The sequence below is a fragment of the Spermophilus citellus genome (genome assembly GCF_964194105.1).
Source record: "Spermophilus citellus genome assembly, chromosome: 10".
Classification (NCBI taxonomy): Eukaryota; Metazoa; Chordata; class Mammalia; order Rodentia; family Sciuridae; genus Spermophilus; species Spermophilus citellus.
The window spans coordinates 69,417,676-69,436,079 of record NC_138197.1 but is presented as its reverse complement, the minus strand read 5'-3'; the positions used below and the strand labels follow the sequence as shown (position 1 = coordinate 69,436,079).

At 50.0% G+C, this 18,404-nt stretch overlaps 2 protein-coding genes across 24 annotated transcripts in view; one reads left to right on the top strand and one right to left on the bottom strand.

Moving 5' to 3' along the window:
- Positions 1-16,662, top strand: part of FMNL3 (formin like 3) — a 52,533-nt gene extending 35,871 nt beyond the window's left edge. The window contains exons 5-27 of one of the 5 annotated variants that reach the window (XM_081311977.1): positions 698-781; positions 3,971-4,123; positions 5,314-5,422; positions 5,597-5,673; positions 6,192-6,285; positions 7,267-7,341; positions 7,445-7,555; positions 7,840-7,986; positions 8,369-8,470; positions 10,122-10,401; positions 10,832-10,900; positions 10,990-11,114; positions 11,308-11,510; positions 12,618-12,852; positions 13,013-13,081; positions 13,178-13,258; positions 13,355-13,484; positions 14,108-14,268; positions 14,572-14,673; positions 15,018-15,110; positions 15,345-15,468; positions 15,598-15,714; positions 16,392-16,662. In XM_081311977.1, coding sequence (XP_081168103.1) covers positions 698-781; positions 3,971-4,123; positions 5,314-5,422; positions 5,597-5,673; positions 6,192-6,285; positions 7,267-7,341; positions 7,445-7,555; positions 7,840-7,986; positions 8,369-8,470; positions 10,122-10,401; positions 10,832-10,900; positions 10,990-11,114; positions 11,308-11,510; positions 12,618-12,852; positions 13,013-13,081; positions 13,178-13,258; positions 13,355-13,484; positions 14,108-14,268; positions 14,572-14,673; positions 15,018-15,110; positions 15,345-15,468; positions 15,598-15,689 — 2,716 coding nt within the window. In that variant the 3' untranslated portion in view covers positions 15,690-15,714; positions 16,392-16,662. Of the gene's footprint in view, positions 1-697; positions 782-3,970; positions 4,124-5,313; positions 5,423-5,596; positions 5,674-6,191; positions 6,286-7,266; positions 7,342-7,444; positions 7,556-7,836; positions 7,987-8,368; positions 8,471-10,121; positions 10,402-10,831; positions 10,901-10,989; positions 11,115-11,307; positions 11,511-12,617; positions 12,853-13,012; positions 13,082-13,177; positions 13,259-13,354; positions 13,485-14,107; positions 14,269-14,571; positions 14,674-15,017; positions 15,111-15,344; positions 15,469-15,597; positions 15,715-16,391 lie in introns of all 5 variants that reach the window. The other 4 variants (XM_081311976.1, XM_081311978.1, XM_081311979.1 and 1 more) reach the window with 4 other exon arrangements.
- Positions 16,663-17,559: 897 nt separating this feature from the next.
- PRPF40B (pre-mRNA processing factor 40 homolog B) overlaps positions 17,560-18,404 on the bottom strand; it is a 74,713-nt gene continuing 73,868 nt past the window's right edge. For 14 of the 19 annotated variants that reach the window (XM_081311993.1, XM_081311985.1, XM_081311994.1 and 11 more), the window contains one exon: positions 17,560-18,317. In XM_081311993.1, coding sequence (XP_081168119.1) covers positions 18,054-18,317 — 264 coding nt within the window. In that variant the 3' untranslated portion in view covers positions 17,560-18,053. The remainder of the gene's footprint in view (positions 18,318-18,404) is intronic. The other 5 variants (XM_081311981.1, XM_081311992.1, XM_081311995.1 and 2 more) reach the window with 1 other exon arrangement.

Below are 18,404 nucleotides of genomic sequence, written 5' to 3'. Positions count from 1 at the left end.
CTTAACTTTCTTCCCAGAGATATCTCAGCCCTAAAGGAGCAAAGTCAGAAGGGCAAAAATGCCATAGGACATTGTCCTTTAGGTGCCCTGTTGTGTACCTGCTTGCCTCCCTGGCTGAGGGGTCCACTTTTTCAGTCAGGCTCCAAGTAGTCATGGTATTCTGGAGTTCCTCCAGTTCCTGATAATTTCCTCAGGCATTTCTAGTTACACGAGGCTCACTGTCTAAACACACAAACCCCTATCCCTTTGCTCACTGCTTCCCAAAATTGCTATCCTTGAACTCAGAGCCATTTGGCCCAGTGAGACTCTGTTCCAGGGTACTTACTGGCCCTTCCTGCCTGTGTCTTAACTGAGACATCAGCCAAGCTGGGGACTTTCTGGCTCTGTCAAACACAGCTCTACACATGGGCTTGTGGTAGCTGCTCTGGATGCCTCCCCAATTCTTCCAACAAATACTGAGCAAGGACAGTGTGCCTAGCCTTGTGTTAAGCCTAAAAGATACAGAGGATTATTGAGTCAGGGTTCCAGGCTGGTAACATGACCACAAATGGGTCTGTCAGGGGTTTTGGTCTTCAGAATTTTCCCAGCCTGGTGTTAGGTTCTGGGAGAACTGAGGAGCGGGCGTTGTTGAGTCAGAGGCCAATCATCCTCTACTCACTTTAGCAGATGCCTTTTACTCTGTTTCCTGTATTTGCAGGTGGGTCCGGGAGTTTCTGAATGATGAAAACAAAGGCCTGGATGTGCTGGTGGATTACCTGTCCTTTGCCCAGTGTTCTGTCATGTAAGTACCACTCCAAGGCTAAGGGTGGGGACCCATTGGGGAAGACACAGTCCTGTTCTATTGAAAAGAAGAAGGGTGAGATTCCAACAGAGAAGATGGAAATGGGACTCCCAGGACAGGAGGAAGTAGCCCAGAAGTGGTATGGAAGTGGACAGGCAAACCAAGGGCATGTCTTGGGAACAGGGAAGATTGGCCTATTGGCTGGAGTAAATATGTTTTGGGGACTGTAGTGATATGGAAAGGGAACTTGGAATCAACCCAAAGGATCCAAATGCCAGGTTGTAGGCAATCCAGGAAATGTCCTGGCTTGTGGAAGAGATACTCTGGGGGGAATCCATCCATCTCTGCAGAATGAAGTCTTCATAAAGCCACTCTAGGCCCAGTTGTGAATGGGTTACTTCAGGTCATTATTGAACCCAGGAGCAGTGAGCATTACTTTTGATCTGGACAGATGGATGAAGCATTTGGTAACCTTTTTAAGGCAGCCTGGGGACTTGGATGTGGCCACAGGAAACAGTGTGGTATAGTGCAAAGAATGAGGGCTTTCAAATCATACGAAGCCAGGTTTGGCCCTCAGTTGTGTCATGTACTATCTGTGTAACTTCAAGCACGTTTGTCCTCTTCTATGAAAGACATCCATGTTTCAGAGTTGTAAGGATTAGATGGTAATATGTGTAAAACACTTAGTAGTATTTGGAACATATTAGTTCTACATTGTAGTAGCAGCTTTGTTATTAAATGTTATTCACATCAGTATGCCTTACCATAATTATCTGAATATGGAAAGAGGAGTGATACTGATAATAAATGAGATGGCCATCACATTCAGAGTTATACCCTAGACAAGTCAGCCCCAGACAGAATGATCATCCTGGTTTGCTAATGACTTTCTGCAGTTTACCTAGCACTGAAAGTCCCATGTCATGGGCTATGGTGGCCCCTACCTAGACTTTTACTTTTCTACTGTCTCTGTTCCCCTAGCCATTCTCTTTTGTCCAGCAGGTCTTCAGTGTCATGACCTTAGGGATACAAACTAAGGTGCCTCACCTGGGTTTGGTCTCCATGTCACCAAGAATAGTTCACTCCTCATCTCCATCCCTGCTGAAACCATACCTCATGATCCTCCTATCTCTTTAAATGTGTTTTTTTTATATATTTTTTAGTTGTAGATGAACACAATACCTTTATTTATTTATTTTTATGTGGTGTTGAGGATCGAACCCAACGCCTCACGCATGTGTGGCAAGTGCTCCACCACTGAGCTACAACCCCAGCCTTTTTTTTTTTTTTTTTTTTTTTTTTGGTACTGGCAATTAAACCCAGAAGCACCACTTAGGAGCCACATCCCAAGGACTCCCACCCACACGTATTTTTTTTTTTTTGTGGTTGTTGTTTTTTCTGGAGACATAGTGTCTCACTAAGTTGCTTAGGGCCTCACTCAGTTGCTGAGACTGGCCTTGAATTTGTAATCTTCCCGCCTCAGCCTCCCAAGTCTCTGGGATTATAGGCATGTGCCACTGTGCCTGGCTTCTAAATGTTCTTTTTATAGAAAGAAATGAAAAACATTTGCTAAAGTGAATTTTTAAAATTCAGAACCTTTATAGTAAAAAGATGTAGATCATTTTTCCAAATAAGCCTAGCTTATTTGGAAAGCAAACAAATCCCAGCTGCTTTAAACCAAGAGCACAATGAAAACTTAGTACTGTATTAAGTGTCCATGGAAATACCTTTAATTCTTAAAAAGACTCAGGGAAGTGAGAGAATGTGTTTTGGGAAGGGATGAGGCCAGAAAGAATCTGAGTAAGGCATTTACTGTAAACCATTAAGCTCTCTCTCTGTCAAGGAGGTTCCTCTGAGGTCTACTGAATGGCCCCCCATTAATTACTTCCTGATTCAGGACTCTGATTCTCACTCTACCTCATTTGGGACATTTGGGCATCTATAGATATCATTTGTTCTACAAAGCCCCAGCCTCTGTACCTTTGACCTGGGGCTGTGTGTGTGTGTGTGGAATGGAATGCTCTGTGGGGGAAGAGCCTGTGAGAGATGTTCCTTAATCCTTCATGACCTACAGGGGAAGAGGGCAGTAAGAATGTGCAGGACTGCTTCTCAAAGCATGTACCTGGATGAGCATGTGTGAACGAAGACCCTGTGGGTCATTGAGATCAGCTGTCCTGTTTGCCCTGGCTACACTCACAAACTGCTGATGTTGGGAGACATGTGATCCCAGAAGTAGGAAGTGACAAACTGTCTCAGCTGCTGTAGAGGCTAGACTGCAGATCCTTAGTCCATAATCTCAACCTGCATATTTCTTCCCCCAGGAAAGCTAAAGCTCAAAAAGCCTCTATATCAGAGAAACCTAGAAGCCTCAAGTAGCCAACCTTAGAAAACCTGGTCATTAAAACTAGTGTAGGCACCAAGTTCAGCCAGAGGTAGTTGTTGTGCTCCATTTGTGTACAGTGTGTCAAAATGCATTCTACTGTCATGTATAACTAATTAGAACAAAATAAAAAATTAAAAAAAAATATAGTGTGGGGGCTGGGATGTAGCTCAGCAGTGGAGTGCTTGCCTAGCATTTAAGGCCCTGGGTGGGTTTCATTACCAGCACCTTGGTATGGAGAGAGGGGAAGCCAGCCAGAGCTAGGTTGGGGTACTTTTAAGCAGAAAAGACTATGCCATTCTGGGTTTGGTGGGACCTCCTTTCCTATCCATTCAGAGCTACTCAATGCAGAATAAATTGGGTATTGCCATTGGCCAACTAGCAAGACCACAGTTGGCACATTCCCTACCCTCCTTCTGGAGTGAGATTCTCCATGTGGAGCCACAGCTGCTTTGAGATGTCCCATCTAAGGCTGGGAGTGCAAAAAGATAGCAGCCCCCACAGTCCTTGGGCCATGGGGACACCATTCCTCCTGGAGTTGCCTGGCCAGTGGGGAACAGAGGAACTGGCCTCTCAGCATCCCATCTCCTCAGATCCCTCTTCTGGAGCTGCCTGTGCCTATTCTGCCCTGTCCTGTGTTGGTGGCTCTCATGACCAGGACCAGGATTGGGTCTCTGCTTCCCAATTTCGCTTTCTCTTCTTGCTACCCTTGCCTGAAGAGTCGAGGACAGGCTCACTGGGGGGCTTGGCACAGAATTTCTCCTGTGTATGTGCCTGTGTGTGCGCATGTATGTCCTTTCATGCTCCAGGTTTGACTTTGAGGGTCTGGAGAGTGGTGATGATGGTGCATTTGACAAACTCCGGTCCTGGAGCAGGTCAATCGAAGACCTGCAACCACCCAGCGCCCTGTCGGCCCCCTTCACCAACAGCCTCGCTCGCTCTGCGCGCCAGTCTGTGCTCCGGTATGTGTGTGCTCGCTCTTCCCGCCTGCCTCCCACCCCAGCCCCAGTCCAGGTCTCAGTAACCGCGGTGAGTGCTCATGCTCCTCCCTTCACTCTTGCTTCCAGGCTCAGCTCTCTTGCCCTCTGCCTGCCAGTCTGTCTCTGGTCTGTCCTCTCTGTCTCCTTGACTCTGCCCAGCGGTCTGTCCTGGGTAAGTACATGGTCCTTAGCTGTGCCACCCACCTGGGGTTCCAGCTCTCCCCCTCCTTCATTCCTCACTCTCTTGGCTATTCCTCCCCAGCCTCTTGGGCAGGGCCTGGGCTTCGGTGGCTGATCTAGCTCTTGTACTCATGTATTTTCCTCTAGCTCTCATTCTGCCCATCAGCTGCTGGGAGAGGAGACCAGCTCCCATTCACCTCCCTGCCTCTCACCTTCCCTTCTTCCTTCAGGCCTTCTCTCTCAAAGGCTGCTACATGTTCCTTTGTCTATGATGTCCTAAGAGCCATTCTGCCTGAAGGCAGACAGATGTACTGGATGACTTCTCAGAACTTCTATCCCAGGAGGCTGTCCTTTGGGCCCTGTAGCCTTTTCCTTGGCCTCTGTCTTGTGGCCATTCTTCTCTCCTACTCTCCTATTTGAGTTTTTTGTCCCTCAAACACTGCTAATCATTCTAATAAATGCAGAAGCAAATTCCATTCCTGCTTCCTCTTTTTTTTTTTTTTAACAAATCATTATTGAGGCAGTGGAGGGGTGATGCAGAGGCAGAAATAGCCCCCTGGCCTTTCTAAAGCCTTTGGGGTTCTGTTCTGCCTTTTGGGGTCACAGAAGTGGAATAAGAGCCAAGATGCTCCTGCCCCACTAAATGTGAAGAACAGACAGCAACTGAAATTTGGGGGTGGGGAAAGGATCTCTTTGGACTCAACTCAAGGAGTAGGAAGGCCTACACAACTTCTGAGTATATTTTTGAGGATCTCTGGGATTAGCATGATATGAACACTGATTATGGAACTGGGATGTTGGGAAGTTGCTGTTCTGGGAGGTGAACACAAGCTGACAATCTGCCTTCTGCACCCTTCTCGTGACTGATGGTACCAAGTCCTTCTCCTATTTCTGCTGCTAAGGAGCAGCCTGGTGTTTGGGTGATGGTGAGCACTCTTTGACCTTTCATCAGCAGCCTTAAACCCCACCTGACAGCCTGGCCTTTTCCCCAGGTACAGCACTCTGCCTGGCCGCAGGGCCTTGAAGAACTCCCGCCTGGTAAGCCAAAAAGATGACGTCCACGTCTGTATCCTTTGTCTCAGAGCCATCATGAATTATCAGGTAAGGGGCAGCATTAGCCATGGGTGCTCTACCTCTTCTGCTTCATCTGGTGAACCAGGAGAGCTAACAGGGCACCAGCTTATGAAAGACAGGTTTGCTAGTGGCCTATGGCCAAGGAGATCTGCTGGGTTCTCCCTTCCCCATCAAGGTCCTCTCCATCTTTTTCCTTTGCAGTATGGCTTCAACTTGGTCATGTCCCATCCCCATGCTGTCAATGAGATTGCACTTAGCCTCAACAACAAGAATCCAAGGTAGGTTCTTGCCTTCCCCACTCTTCTCAGGGCTCTAGAGGTCTGGCCTCTACTTGTCCTTGACCAGTCTGCCTATGTCGGAACCTTGGTTTGGGCCTCTCTCCTCTGTTGGGGAAGTGTCCTGGCTGCACAGCTGGTCTGCACAGCTGTGATCCTGGGAACAAACCTTCCTTACCCATCTTCTTCTTCTTCTTCTTTTTTTGATACTGGGGATTGAACTTGGGGTATTTAACCACTGAGTCACATTCCCAGTTCTTTTTATTTTTGAGACAGGGTCTCACTAAGTTGCTGAGGCTGGACTTGAACTTGCAATCCTCCTGTTTCAGCTTCCTGAGTTGTTGGGATTACAGGCATACACAACCACACTCAGCTTACCCATCTCCTTCCAAAACCCATCACCTCTTTTGCTGCCAAGGCTGTCTCAGTCCTCCAGAAGGACTCCCCTAGTCAAGAGCATAAGCTGTGTGGTGGTCAGGATGGGGAGATAAGAGAATTAATCTTCCTTCTTCACTCCTTAGGACCAAAGCCCTGGTCTTGGAGCTCTTAGCAGCTGTGTGTTTGGTGCGAGGAGGTCACGAAATCATCCTGGCTGCCTTTGACAATTTCAAAGAGGTCAGTCTCCTGCTTGCATCTGTGTGGGGAAGGTGGGGAACCTGGTATTTATTTAAAGCACCATTTCATGGGATTTCTAGTGATTTTAATGCTTGAGTGTTTGGCTAAGCAGCCTGCTCCCCAGATTAGGAACAGCACAGATTAGGAACAGTGGGCTATAGTGTAATGGTCCTAACCTGGCCATTATCAGATTCACCTTGTTAACACAGCTAGCTCCCTGTGCCCCACTCCAGACCACTGGAGACTGGGCATCTGTAGTTTATGAGAACTGCCAGGCAATTCTGCTGTAGTGAACCAAAGCAGGTATGTTTATTAGGGGAGGAAAAGGATGTCTCTCAGATAGTTGTCCACTGTTAGTGAGGGGAGAGAGCTTCTATGTGGAATGTCCTAAGCCTCTGGGCCTGGTTCTGAAACCCCAATCTGCTTGAACGTAGGATTCCTCGACATTCAGCCATAGCTGTGGTCCCACCCCTTCCTCCTCTCTGGACCTCTTCCCTAGCATCCATTGTTTAAGTCAGGAAATAGCTCTTCCTCCTCGAAGCCTAGGGACTCACAGGAGCCTCTGGACCCCTGCCAGCAGAGGACTTTCCTGCACACTGGCTCCTCCTTTGCATTCCCCTGGGACCTCGGCCTCTTGCTTCAGCCATGTCCTGATTCCCTTTCTCCTTCTGTCAGTAACTTGGCAGCATCAGACTTCTGTGTTTCTTGTTGGCATAGCCCCAGAGGCACTTAAAGTCCAGCCTAAGGGCACAGGCTTTACTGGTTTCCCTTAGTGAGTTGGTGAGAGACCAGAGACCCAGGGCCAGATTCCAGGTCCCAGGTTTTCTTCTGCAGTATCCAGAATGGCTCATTTCCTAGATTAGCTATGGTTAAACTTGGTCTGAACCAATGCCTTTGCCATGATGTTTCTGGGAGCCTCAGCTCAGGGGCTTAGTTTCTGCATGGGGCAGATCTTTTCCCTGAGAATGTTTGCTCATCCAGGTGTGCAAGGAGCTGCACCGCTTTGAGAAGCTGATGGAGTATTTCCGTAATGAAGACAGCAACATTGACTTCATGGTGAGGAACAGCCCAGGGCAGGTGCATGCCAAGCAGGGCCATGTGCTCCTTAGGGAAAGGGACCATGGTGACATTGTATTTTGATATTTTTGTTCTTCACTAGGTGGCCTGCATGCAGTTCATCAACATTGTGGTACACTCAGTGGAGGATATGAACTTCCGGGTCCACCTACAGTATGAGTTTACAAAGCTGGGACTGGAGGAGTTCCTTCAGGTGAGCTGGCCAGGTGCTTTGGTATAAAGATCCAGCTTAGAAACATCAGTGTTTCTTTTATAAAAACTTAGTCTTTGATGCCTTTGGAACTTGCCTGTTTTCTCTGGTCTGGGTTTTAGGACATCCTACAGAGGTCTCTCTAACCAGGCAGCTCTATGAGGGCCAGATACTGACACAGCAAATAGCAGGAAATCCCTGCATTATAGGCTGTGAGAGGGTGACAAAGACCCAAGAGTTTTTAGGTGGTTCCCCAACTACTACTATTTCTGATTTCTCCCCAGAAGTCAAGGCATACGGAAAGTGAGAAGTTGCAGGTGCAGATTCAGGCATACCTCGACAATGTGTTTGATGTAGGGGGTTTGTTGGAAGATGCTGAAACCAAGAATGTAGCTCTGGAGAAGGTGGAAGAACTAGAAGAGCATGTGTCTCACGTAGGTGGCCTCCTTTGTCTGCCATAACCTTTGTTGAGTGTCAGGGAGGATGGTAATGACTGAGTTTCAAAATCCTGTGTTTACCCGCTTGCCTCCAGATTGAGCCTCAGGAAGACTTTAGAATCCACTGAGGCTCTCTAGAATATGCTATGGTGTGAGTCACATGCATTCAGACTGCTGCCATTTGCCTTGTATGTGTTGCTGTTTCATGTGGGGTCAGACCTTGGGCCCTCGGGAGGTGATGTAAAGAAGCCACTTAACCCAGCTGTGTTTGGGCACCTATGGGGTGGGAATGTTGGGCCCAGGTCTTGACTGGGCATTAGTTCATACAGAGTGTCTAGGCTTTAGGGCCAGCCCCGAACCTGCCCTTCCCAACCTGCAGCTCACAGAGAAGCTTCTGGACCTGGAGAATGAGAACATGATGCGGGTGGCAGAGCTAGAGAAGCAGCTGCTGCAGCGAGAAAAAGAGCTGGAGAGCATCAAGGTACCAAAAGATATGGGGAAGGAAAGCCATGGCCACCCCTGGGCTCCAGTGCTTTGGGACCTTGCTCTTCTGAGTTATGTCAAGAAAAGATCTTGATTTACCCTTGAGTTACACAGATGGTGGTGTTCTGATGATTTCACTCTATTTTTTAGTCTGGGAGGGAAGCTGAAACCAAAGTGGGCAAGACATAGACATACTGGAAAGGGTAGAGGCAGACTGTGCACCCGCAGGTACCCCTGGAGTCCCTTCCAGTCTCCTCCCAACCCATCTTGCTGCTTTTTCCTCCACATGCTTCTCAACCCTGCTTACAGATCAGGGTTGGAGTAGCTGTTTTTTAGGCCATCCACAAAGTATCCTAAATTAGGAATGCAGAGGCTTCTTATATTTCATTCTCTGCTTTATCCTTCCCCCACTTTTTTGTTAGTTATACAGTCATGCCCCACTGGATGTGGTGGTGCACACCTGTAATCCTAGCAGCTCAGGAGGCTGAGGCAGGAGGATCGCAAGTTCAAAGCTAGCCTCAACAATTTCGAGAGGCCCTAAGTAACTTAGCAAGACCCTGTCTCAAAAAAAAAAATTAAAACAGGGGGGCTGGGGATGTGGCTCAAGCGGTAGCGCGCTCGCCTGGCATGCGTGTGGCCCGGGTTCCATCCTCAGCACCACATACCAACAAAGATGTTGTGTCTGCCGAGAACTAAAAAATAAATATTAAAAATTCTCTCTCTCTCTCCTCTCACTCTCTAAACAAACAAAAAAATAAAAAATAAAAAAAGGGCTGGGAATGTGCTCAGTGGTTAGATTCAATCCTGGTATCAAAATAATAATAATGATGTTGTCATCCTGCCCCAACCTTTTTCTTCCCAAGGAATATGATCATGAGCTGAGCCTCTGTTAAGTACCAAATTAGGAATATGGAGGGTTCAGAGATGGCTAAGACAAAGCCTGTCCATGAGGCTTCCAACTGAGCAATTACACAGGGCCAAATTTAAATAAAAGCAATAAAGAAGGGCTGAGGTTGTGGCTCAGTGGTAAAGCACTTGCCTGGTGTGTGTAAGGCACTGGGTTCAATCCTCAGCATGCATAAATAAATAAATAATGGAATTTTGTCCATGTACAACTAAAAAAAAATTTGAAAATTAAAAAAAAAAGGCACTAAAGAGACCCAAGGGGGCTGGGGGTTGTGATTCAGTGGCAGAGCGTTTACCTAGCATGTGTGAGGCACTGGGTTCAAATCTCAGCACCACATATAAATAAATGAATAAAATAAAGGTCTATCAACATCTAAAAAAAAAAAAGAGACCCCAAGGGCTATGGAGAAAGCAGCTACATCAGACTGGTAGTAGCTAAGGAGAATTTCACAGTAGCATCCTTTATCCTGGGTCCTGAAGGATTGGTGCTATGAGAACAGTCCGGAACAGAGAGAATGACATTTCATGGTGTCAGCAGAGGGAGGCCAGCCCTTCTACTCACCTCCTTTGCTCTGCTGCACTCCAGCTTCCCTTACTCTCCCATCTAGAATTCTGCCACTCTAAGCACCTCACGAGACCCTTATTTGACTATCCTTTGGGTAGGAAGTCTCTCTTACTCCCAGGAGTAATGACTGCTGTGCCTTTAGCCCATCCTTCCCTCAATGACACTCTCTGCCCAATAGGAGACATATGAGAACACAAGCCACCAGGTGCATACCCTGCGGAGGCTCATTAAGGAGAAGGAAGAGGCCTTCCAGCGCCGATGCCACATGGAGCCAAGTGCTCGTGGCTTGGAGCCCATGGGTGTTGAGGCCGTGACCAGAGCAGGCCCTGCAGAGCTGAGCGAGGGCATACCACCCTCAGACCTGGACCTGCTAGCTCCAGCCCCACCTGCCGAAGAGGCCCTTCCTTTGCCCCCACCACCGGCTCCTCCCTTGCCCCCGCCTCCTCCCCCTTTACCAGGTAAGTAACCAAGATCTCTAGGCCCAGTGGGGCAGCCACATTGTGGGGCCAAAACCCTAGTCAGCAGTGTCTTCTTTAGCAGCTAGGAAATGGCATCATTTGAAGGATGGAAGGCTATCAAGTCAAAGTGAGAGAGAGAAAGGGCTGATTGGGAGCTACCTTCTAAGGAAGCTTGGGTTACTGGTATAGGGGTGGGCCTGTTTCAAGAATCATCAAAATGCTGCTTCAAAGCAGCCAAGGAGAGGCTGGAGAAACTGAGGCAGAGACTAGATTGAACCGCCTCTGACAGGACTCCTGGAAGTGACTTGAGCTGAACTCACATAGCCTCCTCTCCTAAGAGTCTGTAAGGACAGGACAGGTGGGCAGAGGAGAGGGCAGCCCAGGAAGTCTCATGACCCCTGGGTCACTGTGCCATTTCTTTTTCCCCTAGGCAAGTGTCCCCCAGCCCCACCTCTCCCTGGAGCTGCTCCCTCTGTGGTATTGACAGTGGGCCTGTCAGGTGAGTGCCTCTAGGACCTTGGACAGGGCTGGTGGAATCAGGGGAATGTGTCCTTGGCTCCATCCTCAATGATACTCCTTCCAAACTAGCCATTCGCATTAAGAAACCTATCAAGACCAAGTTCCGGTTGCCGGTCTTCAACTGGACAGCACTGAAACCCAATCAGATCAGTGGCACTGTCTTCAGTGAACTGGATGATGAGAAGATCTTGGAGGTGACAGGGTCTGGGGCCCAGAAGGGTGGGGCTGAAGACCAGGTTGCCAGACCTCCTGGACTTCTGTCTTCAGGCAGAGTGGGACCAGGGTCAGCTTCATGAGCCAGAGCTAGGCTCGTGCTGAGTGTACTGCCAGCAGATCGTTGCGTAGTATGAGGCTGCAGTATTTTCCCTTCTCATCTACTCTTGCCAGGACCTGGATCTGGACAAGTTTGAAGAATTGTTTAAGACGAAAGCTCAGGGCCCTGCCCTTGACCTCATCTGCTCCAAGAATAAGACAGCACAAAAAGCTGCCAGCAAGGTGACCCTTTTGGAAGCCAACCGTGCCAAGAACCTGGCCATCACCCTGCGCAAGGCTGGCCGCTCAGCTGAGGAGATTTGCAGGGCTATTCACACGTGAGGCTCCCACTGACCTGGCTCTGGTCCCCAACCAGTTGGCAACCCAGCTCTCCACCCAGGAACCTGGTTTTTCCTAAATTCCAGGGTTCCTGACAGAGTTCCTCCACCCCTCCATCATCCACTGTCCTGGCTAGAACTTATTGCATCCATGCTATGTGCCAGAAGCCATGTGAGGTGCTGGAGATGAACCTAGACTTTCACTCAGGGAGCTCCTAGTCTAGTGGGAACAGTGCAGTAACACCAAGTGACACCACCTCGAGGGCAGAAAGAGCAACATGACTGAACTTTGTGATCAGGGAGGGCTTCCCAGAAGAGGTGATACCTCAACTGACATCTAAAGGAAGTGCACACTTTAGTCCAGTTCAGGGCCCAGAGGGAGGAGCTTGGTACCCTGGGTACTAAAAATGGAATCTGGCTTTAATGTAGGGAGGAGAATTTAGGAGGGACAGGGTAGAAAATTGGACAGAAGCCCTGCAGGCCCTGCTCAGGTGTTTGGACTTTATCATAGGTACAGAGGGCGGCAATTGATGGACTTACATTTATTGACTGATTGGCAGTACTGGAGTTTGAATTCAGGGCCTCAGTGCATGCTAGATAAATGCTCTACCACTGAGTTACATCCTGAGTCTCTCCACTCCCTTTTAAAATCTTATTTTGAGTGAGGATTTCACTAAGACCAGGCTGGTCTTGAACTTGTGATCTTCTACATGTGTGCACCATTGTGCCGGTTTGAAGGGCTCTTAAACAGGAGTATGGAAGCTGGGCACACTGGCACACACCTGCAATCCTAGCAATTTGGCAGAGTGAGGCAGGAGGATTGCAAGTTCAAAGCCAACCTCAGCAAATAAGACTCTCAGCAACTTAGCAAGACCCTTGTCTTAAAATTAACTAAAAAAGGACTGAGGATGCAGCTCAGTGGTAAAGTAACCCCTGGGTTCACTCCCCTGTAGCAAATAAAAAACAGGAACATGGAATGTTCCCAAGATTTTTGGTGCCACTGTGATGGTGCTCTGCTTTCTAGCTTCGTCTCATGCAGTCCTCACTCCCATTCCTCCTGGAGGAAAGACATATGCAAATGATCCTGTGATCCTCCCTCCTACACAGGTATGACCTACAGACACTACCTGTGGATTTTGTGGAATGCCTGATGCGCTTCCTGCCCACGGAGGCTGAGGTGAAGCTACTGCGGCAATACGAGCGTGAGCGGCAGCCTCTAGAGGAGCTAGCAGCTGAGGACCGCTTCATGTTGCTCTTCAGCAAGGTGGAGCGGCTGACTCAGCGAATGGCTGGCATGGCCTTTCTGGGCAACTTCCAGGACAACCTGCAGATGCTCACACCGGTATAGCCCGCATCCAAATAGTTATCCTCTGCTGCTGCTGCTCTATCTCTTTCTATTGAGCACTTCCCCTGCCCTGCTTCTCCTCCTAGCTCTTCCCTGACTTTAACTCCACACCACTACCCCAGCCTGGAGTGACTCAAGTATTCATCTCATTTTCCAGCAACTCAATGCCATAATTGCAGCCTCTGCCTCCGTCAAGTCTTCACAGAAGCTGAAGCAGATGTTGGAGGTGGGAAGAGGGGTGAATGGGGTGTTGGCCCTGGGGGCTATAGAGAGGGAGCCTTAGGGCATGACCTGACCTGCTTCCCACACATCTGCTGAACAGATCATACTTGCACTGGGAAACTACATGAATAGCAGCAAGCGAGGAGCTGTGTATGGCTTCAAGCTCCAGAGCCTAGATCTGGTAAGAAAGTGGTGGGTAGCATGGGCAGGGAGCCTGGGTACAGTGGTGGTGGAGCCTGTTTTTAGCTATCTGGCACTGCCTCTCCCTCCCTTCCAGCTCCTGGACACTAAGTCCACTGACCGGAAGATGACTCTGCTGCATTTCATCGCCTTGACAGTGAAGGAGAAATACCCAGACCTAACTAACTTTTGGCATGAGCTGCACTTTGTGGAGAAGGCTGCAGCAGGTGAGGCGAGTTTGTCAGGGTAGGCCAGTCCTTATGTTCAGCCTAGGACAATCCCAGGAAGCTATGAGGAGAGGGAACTCTTGGTCCATTTATTTCTAGTGTTTTGTTAATTTTCTGACCACTTCAAAGCTTTCCGCTAGAGCCATGAGTGCAGGCCACCCCAGGGTGGGCCTTCCTCTCTAGGCATCAGGCCTGGCCTAGCCTTCCCAGTTAGGTGCAGTAGGAGCAGGAACAGGAAGGGGAGTTGACTCTTTCCTTCCAACTTCCTTAAGTTGGTTCAGAGGCATTTCTCTATGGTGCATGCAGTATTAGAAAAACCATGAAGCCCTCCACAGACATTAAGTAGCTGTTATTTGTGCCAGTTCATGGAAGCTGGGCAAGAAGTCAGCTCCACTTTGGAGACCAGCAACAACTGTAGCTTGTCTCCCTTTGCTACCTTGTTCTCTGGAGTTGCTCTACCCGAGAGAGCCCAGCTCTCTGGTGTGCACTTCCTTCTTCATGTCCACACCTGGGTGAGAACCTTAGTGAGCTGTGCCAAGGGAGAGGGTGTTTGCTGTAGCTGGGCTGGGCAATGCATATCCCAGGCCATAGGTGGGCCTCAGCAAGGCCTCTGACTACTACAGTGTCCCTGGAGAATGTGCTGCTAGATGTGAAGGAGCTGGGCCGGGGCATGGAGCTGATTCGGCGAGAATGCAGCATTCATGACAATAGTGTCCTTCGGAGCTTCCTCAGCACCAATGAAGGCAAACTGGATAAGCTCCAGCGTGACGCCAAGACAGCAGAGGTGAGCAAGAGATGGAGTGGGCAGGAGCAACCCAGGCTATCTAGGTAAGCCTAGCTGGTTCTTTTACATAACACAAACAGCAGGCCTTCTATGTCAGAGAGAGAGGGCTTTGGGGGTGGCAGACAGCCATCTCTGGAGACATGGGCACTTGGGGCCCTCAAGGACCCCCAATTCTCTCCAATTTACCTTGGCTTGAGTGGTTGATTTTCCTTCCTTTGACCCTGTGCTCTGCTTTCTGTGGGCCTCCTGTTCCTGGGCTTCTTCCTGCCAGGCTGACCCCCTTCTGCCAATCCCTTTCCCCAGGAGGCCTACAATGCAGTTGTGCGCTACTTTGGAGAGAGTCCCAAAACCACACCTCCTTCTGTATTTTTTCCAGTATTTGTCCGATTCATTCGTTCTTACAAGGTAAGCTGAAGAGGGGTTTTTAAAGAGAGGTTTGACAGTGAGAAACCCCTCTTTTAAAAAGGACTGAGGGAGAGAGAGCTCGGGCTTCAAGTCTTGGCTTTTTCCAACTCCTCCTCTGGGTCCTGGGAAGGGAGCAATGGAAGCTGGCGAGAAGCCTCATAGCTGAACTGGTGTGGCAGGGTGGGGGCCCAGGTTCTTCCTGTCATTGTTTGGAGCAGGAAGTGCCCCTCCAGAGGGTGGCCACCTGGGGTTCACTGGTCCCACTGCCACCTACTCTCCACTCTCAGTGTCAGCTCCTCCCCTCCTAGCCCGTAAGCCTCACTGTCCACCTTGGTTCTCTGTAGGAAGCAGAACAAGAGAATGAAGCCCGCAAGAAGCAGGAGGAGGTAATGCGGGAGAAACAGCTGGCTCAGGAAGCCAAGAAGCTGGATGCCAAGGTGCATGGGACCAAGAACTGGGGCAAAGAACTGGGGACTGAGGGGGAAGTAGAGCTAGAGAGAAGATGGGAAACTGCAACAGATACACCTGAGGCTAGAATCCAGAGGGATGAGGAGCTGGGCTTTGGGAGGGGGATTCCCAGTAGCACATAAGCCAGGAGCATCTTGGGACAGGAGCCAGCCCCTTGTCAGGTTACTGATGACTTCCTTCCCCTTTCAAATGCTTGGCCATAGACCCCATCCCAGCGGAACAAATGGCAACAGCAGGAGCTAATTGCAGAGTTGAGGCGACGCCAGGCTAAGGAGCACCGACCAGTTTATGAGGGAAAAGATGGTACCATTGAGGACATCATCACAGGTGGGGTCCTTCTGCCCTCCTTTGGGGCCTGGTGTTGGATCCAGATCCCAGAGCCCAACCTATCCAGATCCACCCCCGCCCCACTGCCCACCAATGAGGCCTGACCACTGTGTCTCTCTCCTGGGCCAGTGTTGAAGAGTGTCCCTTTCACGGCTCGTACTGCCAAGCGGGGCTCACGCTTCTTCTGTGATGCAGCCCACCATGACGAGTCAAACTGTTAACCCCCAAGGCTGGGGTCCCTGACAGGTATTGGGCACCACAGCTGCCCCTTCTGCATGCCCACCTCCCTGGACTCCTGCTGGAGCCCATAGGCACTCCCTTGCATGCTCTGGAATCATTCCCTAGCTGCCTCTTAGTATGGGAACACATACTTCTTGCATGCCCCACGATGCCAGAAGCATGGCTTATCCTCTGCATTTGCCCACACAGAAGTAGACTCCCTCTCACTAATGCTGTCCTGGCTTCTACTAAGACCCAAGGGCCAGGTGTGGGAGCTGTGCCAGAGTAGGCAGGACCATAGGCTTATTGTTTTGATTGCTGACGCTGAGGTTACATTTCTGGGTCCAGGGCATCTTGGTCCTTCTCTTCTCTACAGTTCCCTCCTAAGAGCTCTGGTAGTAGGTGCTGCCCAGGGACAGTTCGATGCCCCCTCATGTCTGCTTCCTGACATTCGAAGGGTCTCTTCCCAGGTTCTGGCTCTGCTTAAGTCTACTTTGTTTCTGACTAGTGGCCTCTAGTCTCTCCACCTGATTTTTTTCAAAGGACAGAGTCCCAGCATTTTCCCTAGCTGGCCTTAAAGCCTCACTTCAAATTCCATGGTCCACTTCACGGCTGGTTCCTCCCTATCCTGCTGTGGGTGCTCCTGAAGATGCTGTCCTGCCTAACTTCCTGCCTGTTGATAAGCTCCTTTGTCTTCCCTATAGGCCTCCAACGCCAACCCATTGTTGTTCGACACCAAGCGCGGAATGCTGCACCACCCAGTGGCCCCCCTCGGGCTCCAGGCCCCCACTGAGACCCTCTTGGAGGCAGAAGCACTTCAATCCTCAGTCCTGCAAAGTTCCGCCAGTGGACCTGAAGCCAAGGGTCTGGCAGAAGGTTATGCTGCTCTCAGCTGTGCCACCCCAGCACTCGGGCTGGATCTTACCTATGCCATTGTGGGCACTAGGCCTATTACAGACCTGGAACTTCCCTAGTGCCTCTAGTACTGTACTTTGCCCCTGTGGTCTTCAATTTCATTCCTTAAAAGGTCATCAAGGGGTTAGCTCAAAGCTGGGAAAACCCATTTCCAGCTTTACCTTATACAGGGGGCACGCAGGCCCCTCTCCCCTACTAGAGCCCAGTGAGAAGAGAGGGGAAAAGCTAGTCTCCCTGCTTTTTTCCCCCCTTTCTTTTCACAGTTCCATGGTCAGCACTAGTCTAGCAGTATACAGGCATCCTGGAACCCTGCCAATCTCAGATCATCTCTTATGAGGAGCAAGGAAGGCCCTTTTATGCTTGGACCCACCCAGCTGCACCCTCATGATAAGTGTAGAGGAGTGATGCCAGGCCTACTGTCCTTCTCCTTGGCCCATTCAAGTCACATGCTGTTCTTGCTGCAGTGGCCTGAAGAACAGGGTTATCTACACCAAGACCTCTAGAGAAAGGGCACGCAAACAACCTCCTCACCTCCTTTTCTCAGCTAGGTGGTTTTTTGGTGGGGGGTAGGAAGCATGGTGGTCTCTGCAGACTATCTGCTCAGTTCCCTGCCAGTTTCGTCTCAGTCCCTGGAAGAGAATCAGGGGCCACCTCTTTTTGTACATGTACCATTTCCCTTCTCTCTTGTACATAAACCCTAGTCCTTCCTTCTCTTAACAAAAGCTTGAAGCACCAGGCTGTCTCCTCTTTCTGAGCGTGGGGGAGCCAGGATGGCTGCTGAATTAAAAAGTCTGGGGAAAGGAGCACAGAAGCCTGCCGGAAGGAGGCTGGGTGGTTTCTGACGACACAAAGGGAAGCAGGCCTGTGTGAGACACTAGTGCCCTCTGCTGGGCATGTGTACACCAATCCAGTTCCCAGCCTGCCCAAGTAGCACATGGAGAGGACAAAAGTCACCAGCCATGTTATAAATATTGTTATTTAAAAAACAAAAACAAAACACACATACGTCAGGTCCCTGGAGAAAGCAGTGGTGAAGCCCCTGGGCAGGCACTGATGCTAGAGGGTAAGAACTCAGCCCTATGCCACCCAGGCTGTGTCCACCAGCCTGTCTCTTCCCTGGAGACCCCATTGCTCATACTTGATCTACTGGTATCACCCACCCCCCTTCAACATGGCCTGGGGCTGTGGGCAAGGACTGCACTAGTTGTCCGGGAAGTGGGGAACCCTTGAACACCAAGAGCAACCTTGATAGGTGCCAACAGTGGTGTACTGAGGGTGGATTTACTTTAGGAAAAGTGGACACCGAACAGACGAAGGAGTCTGAGGCATACGGTAAGGGTGGTCAAGAAGCCACCACCTCAAGCAGGCCTGAGGCAGAGAGCAGCTTATCAGGTCACTGGTGGTCATCCAGCTGCTGTAGGAGTGTCCGCCGCCGCCTCTCTAGCTCCCCCTCACTCAGCTCGCTTTCTGACGTGTCCCAGCCTGTCTGTTGGAGCAGAGGCATGGCTCACCCAAGCCCCCTGGACAGAGTGCTGCCTGGCTGGGGCCGGGCCCCTGCCTCTGCCTCTCACCTTCTCCTTCTTGACTCCAAAGCCTGGGGAGCGATTAGGGAGCTCTGCCTGCCGAAGCTCCCTATCCTTGTCTTGTTCTTGTTCTTTCTCTTCACTTTCCTTGCCAGCTTTCTCCTCAGGGTCTGTCTCACTCTCAGGGCTGTTCTGTAAAAGTCCAGAGCCCAACTCCTCAGCTTCTGTGTACAGCTGGGAGGTAGGTGGAACAGATCCCACAAAATAGCAAGGTCTTAA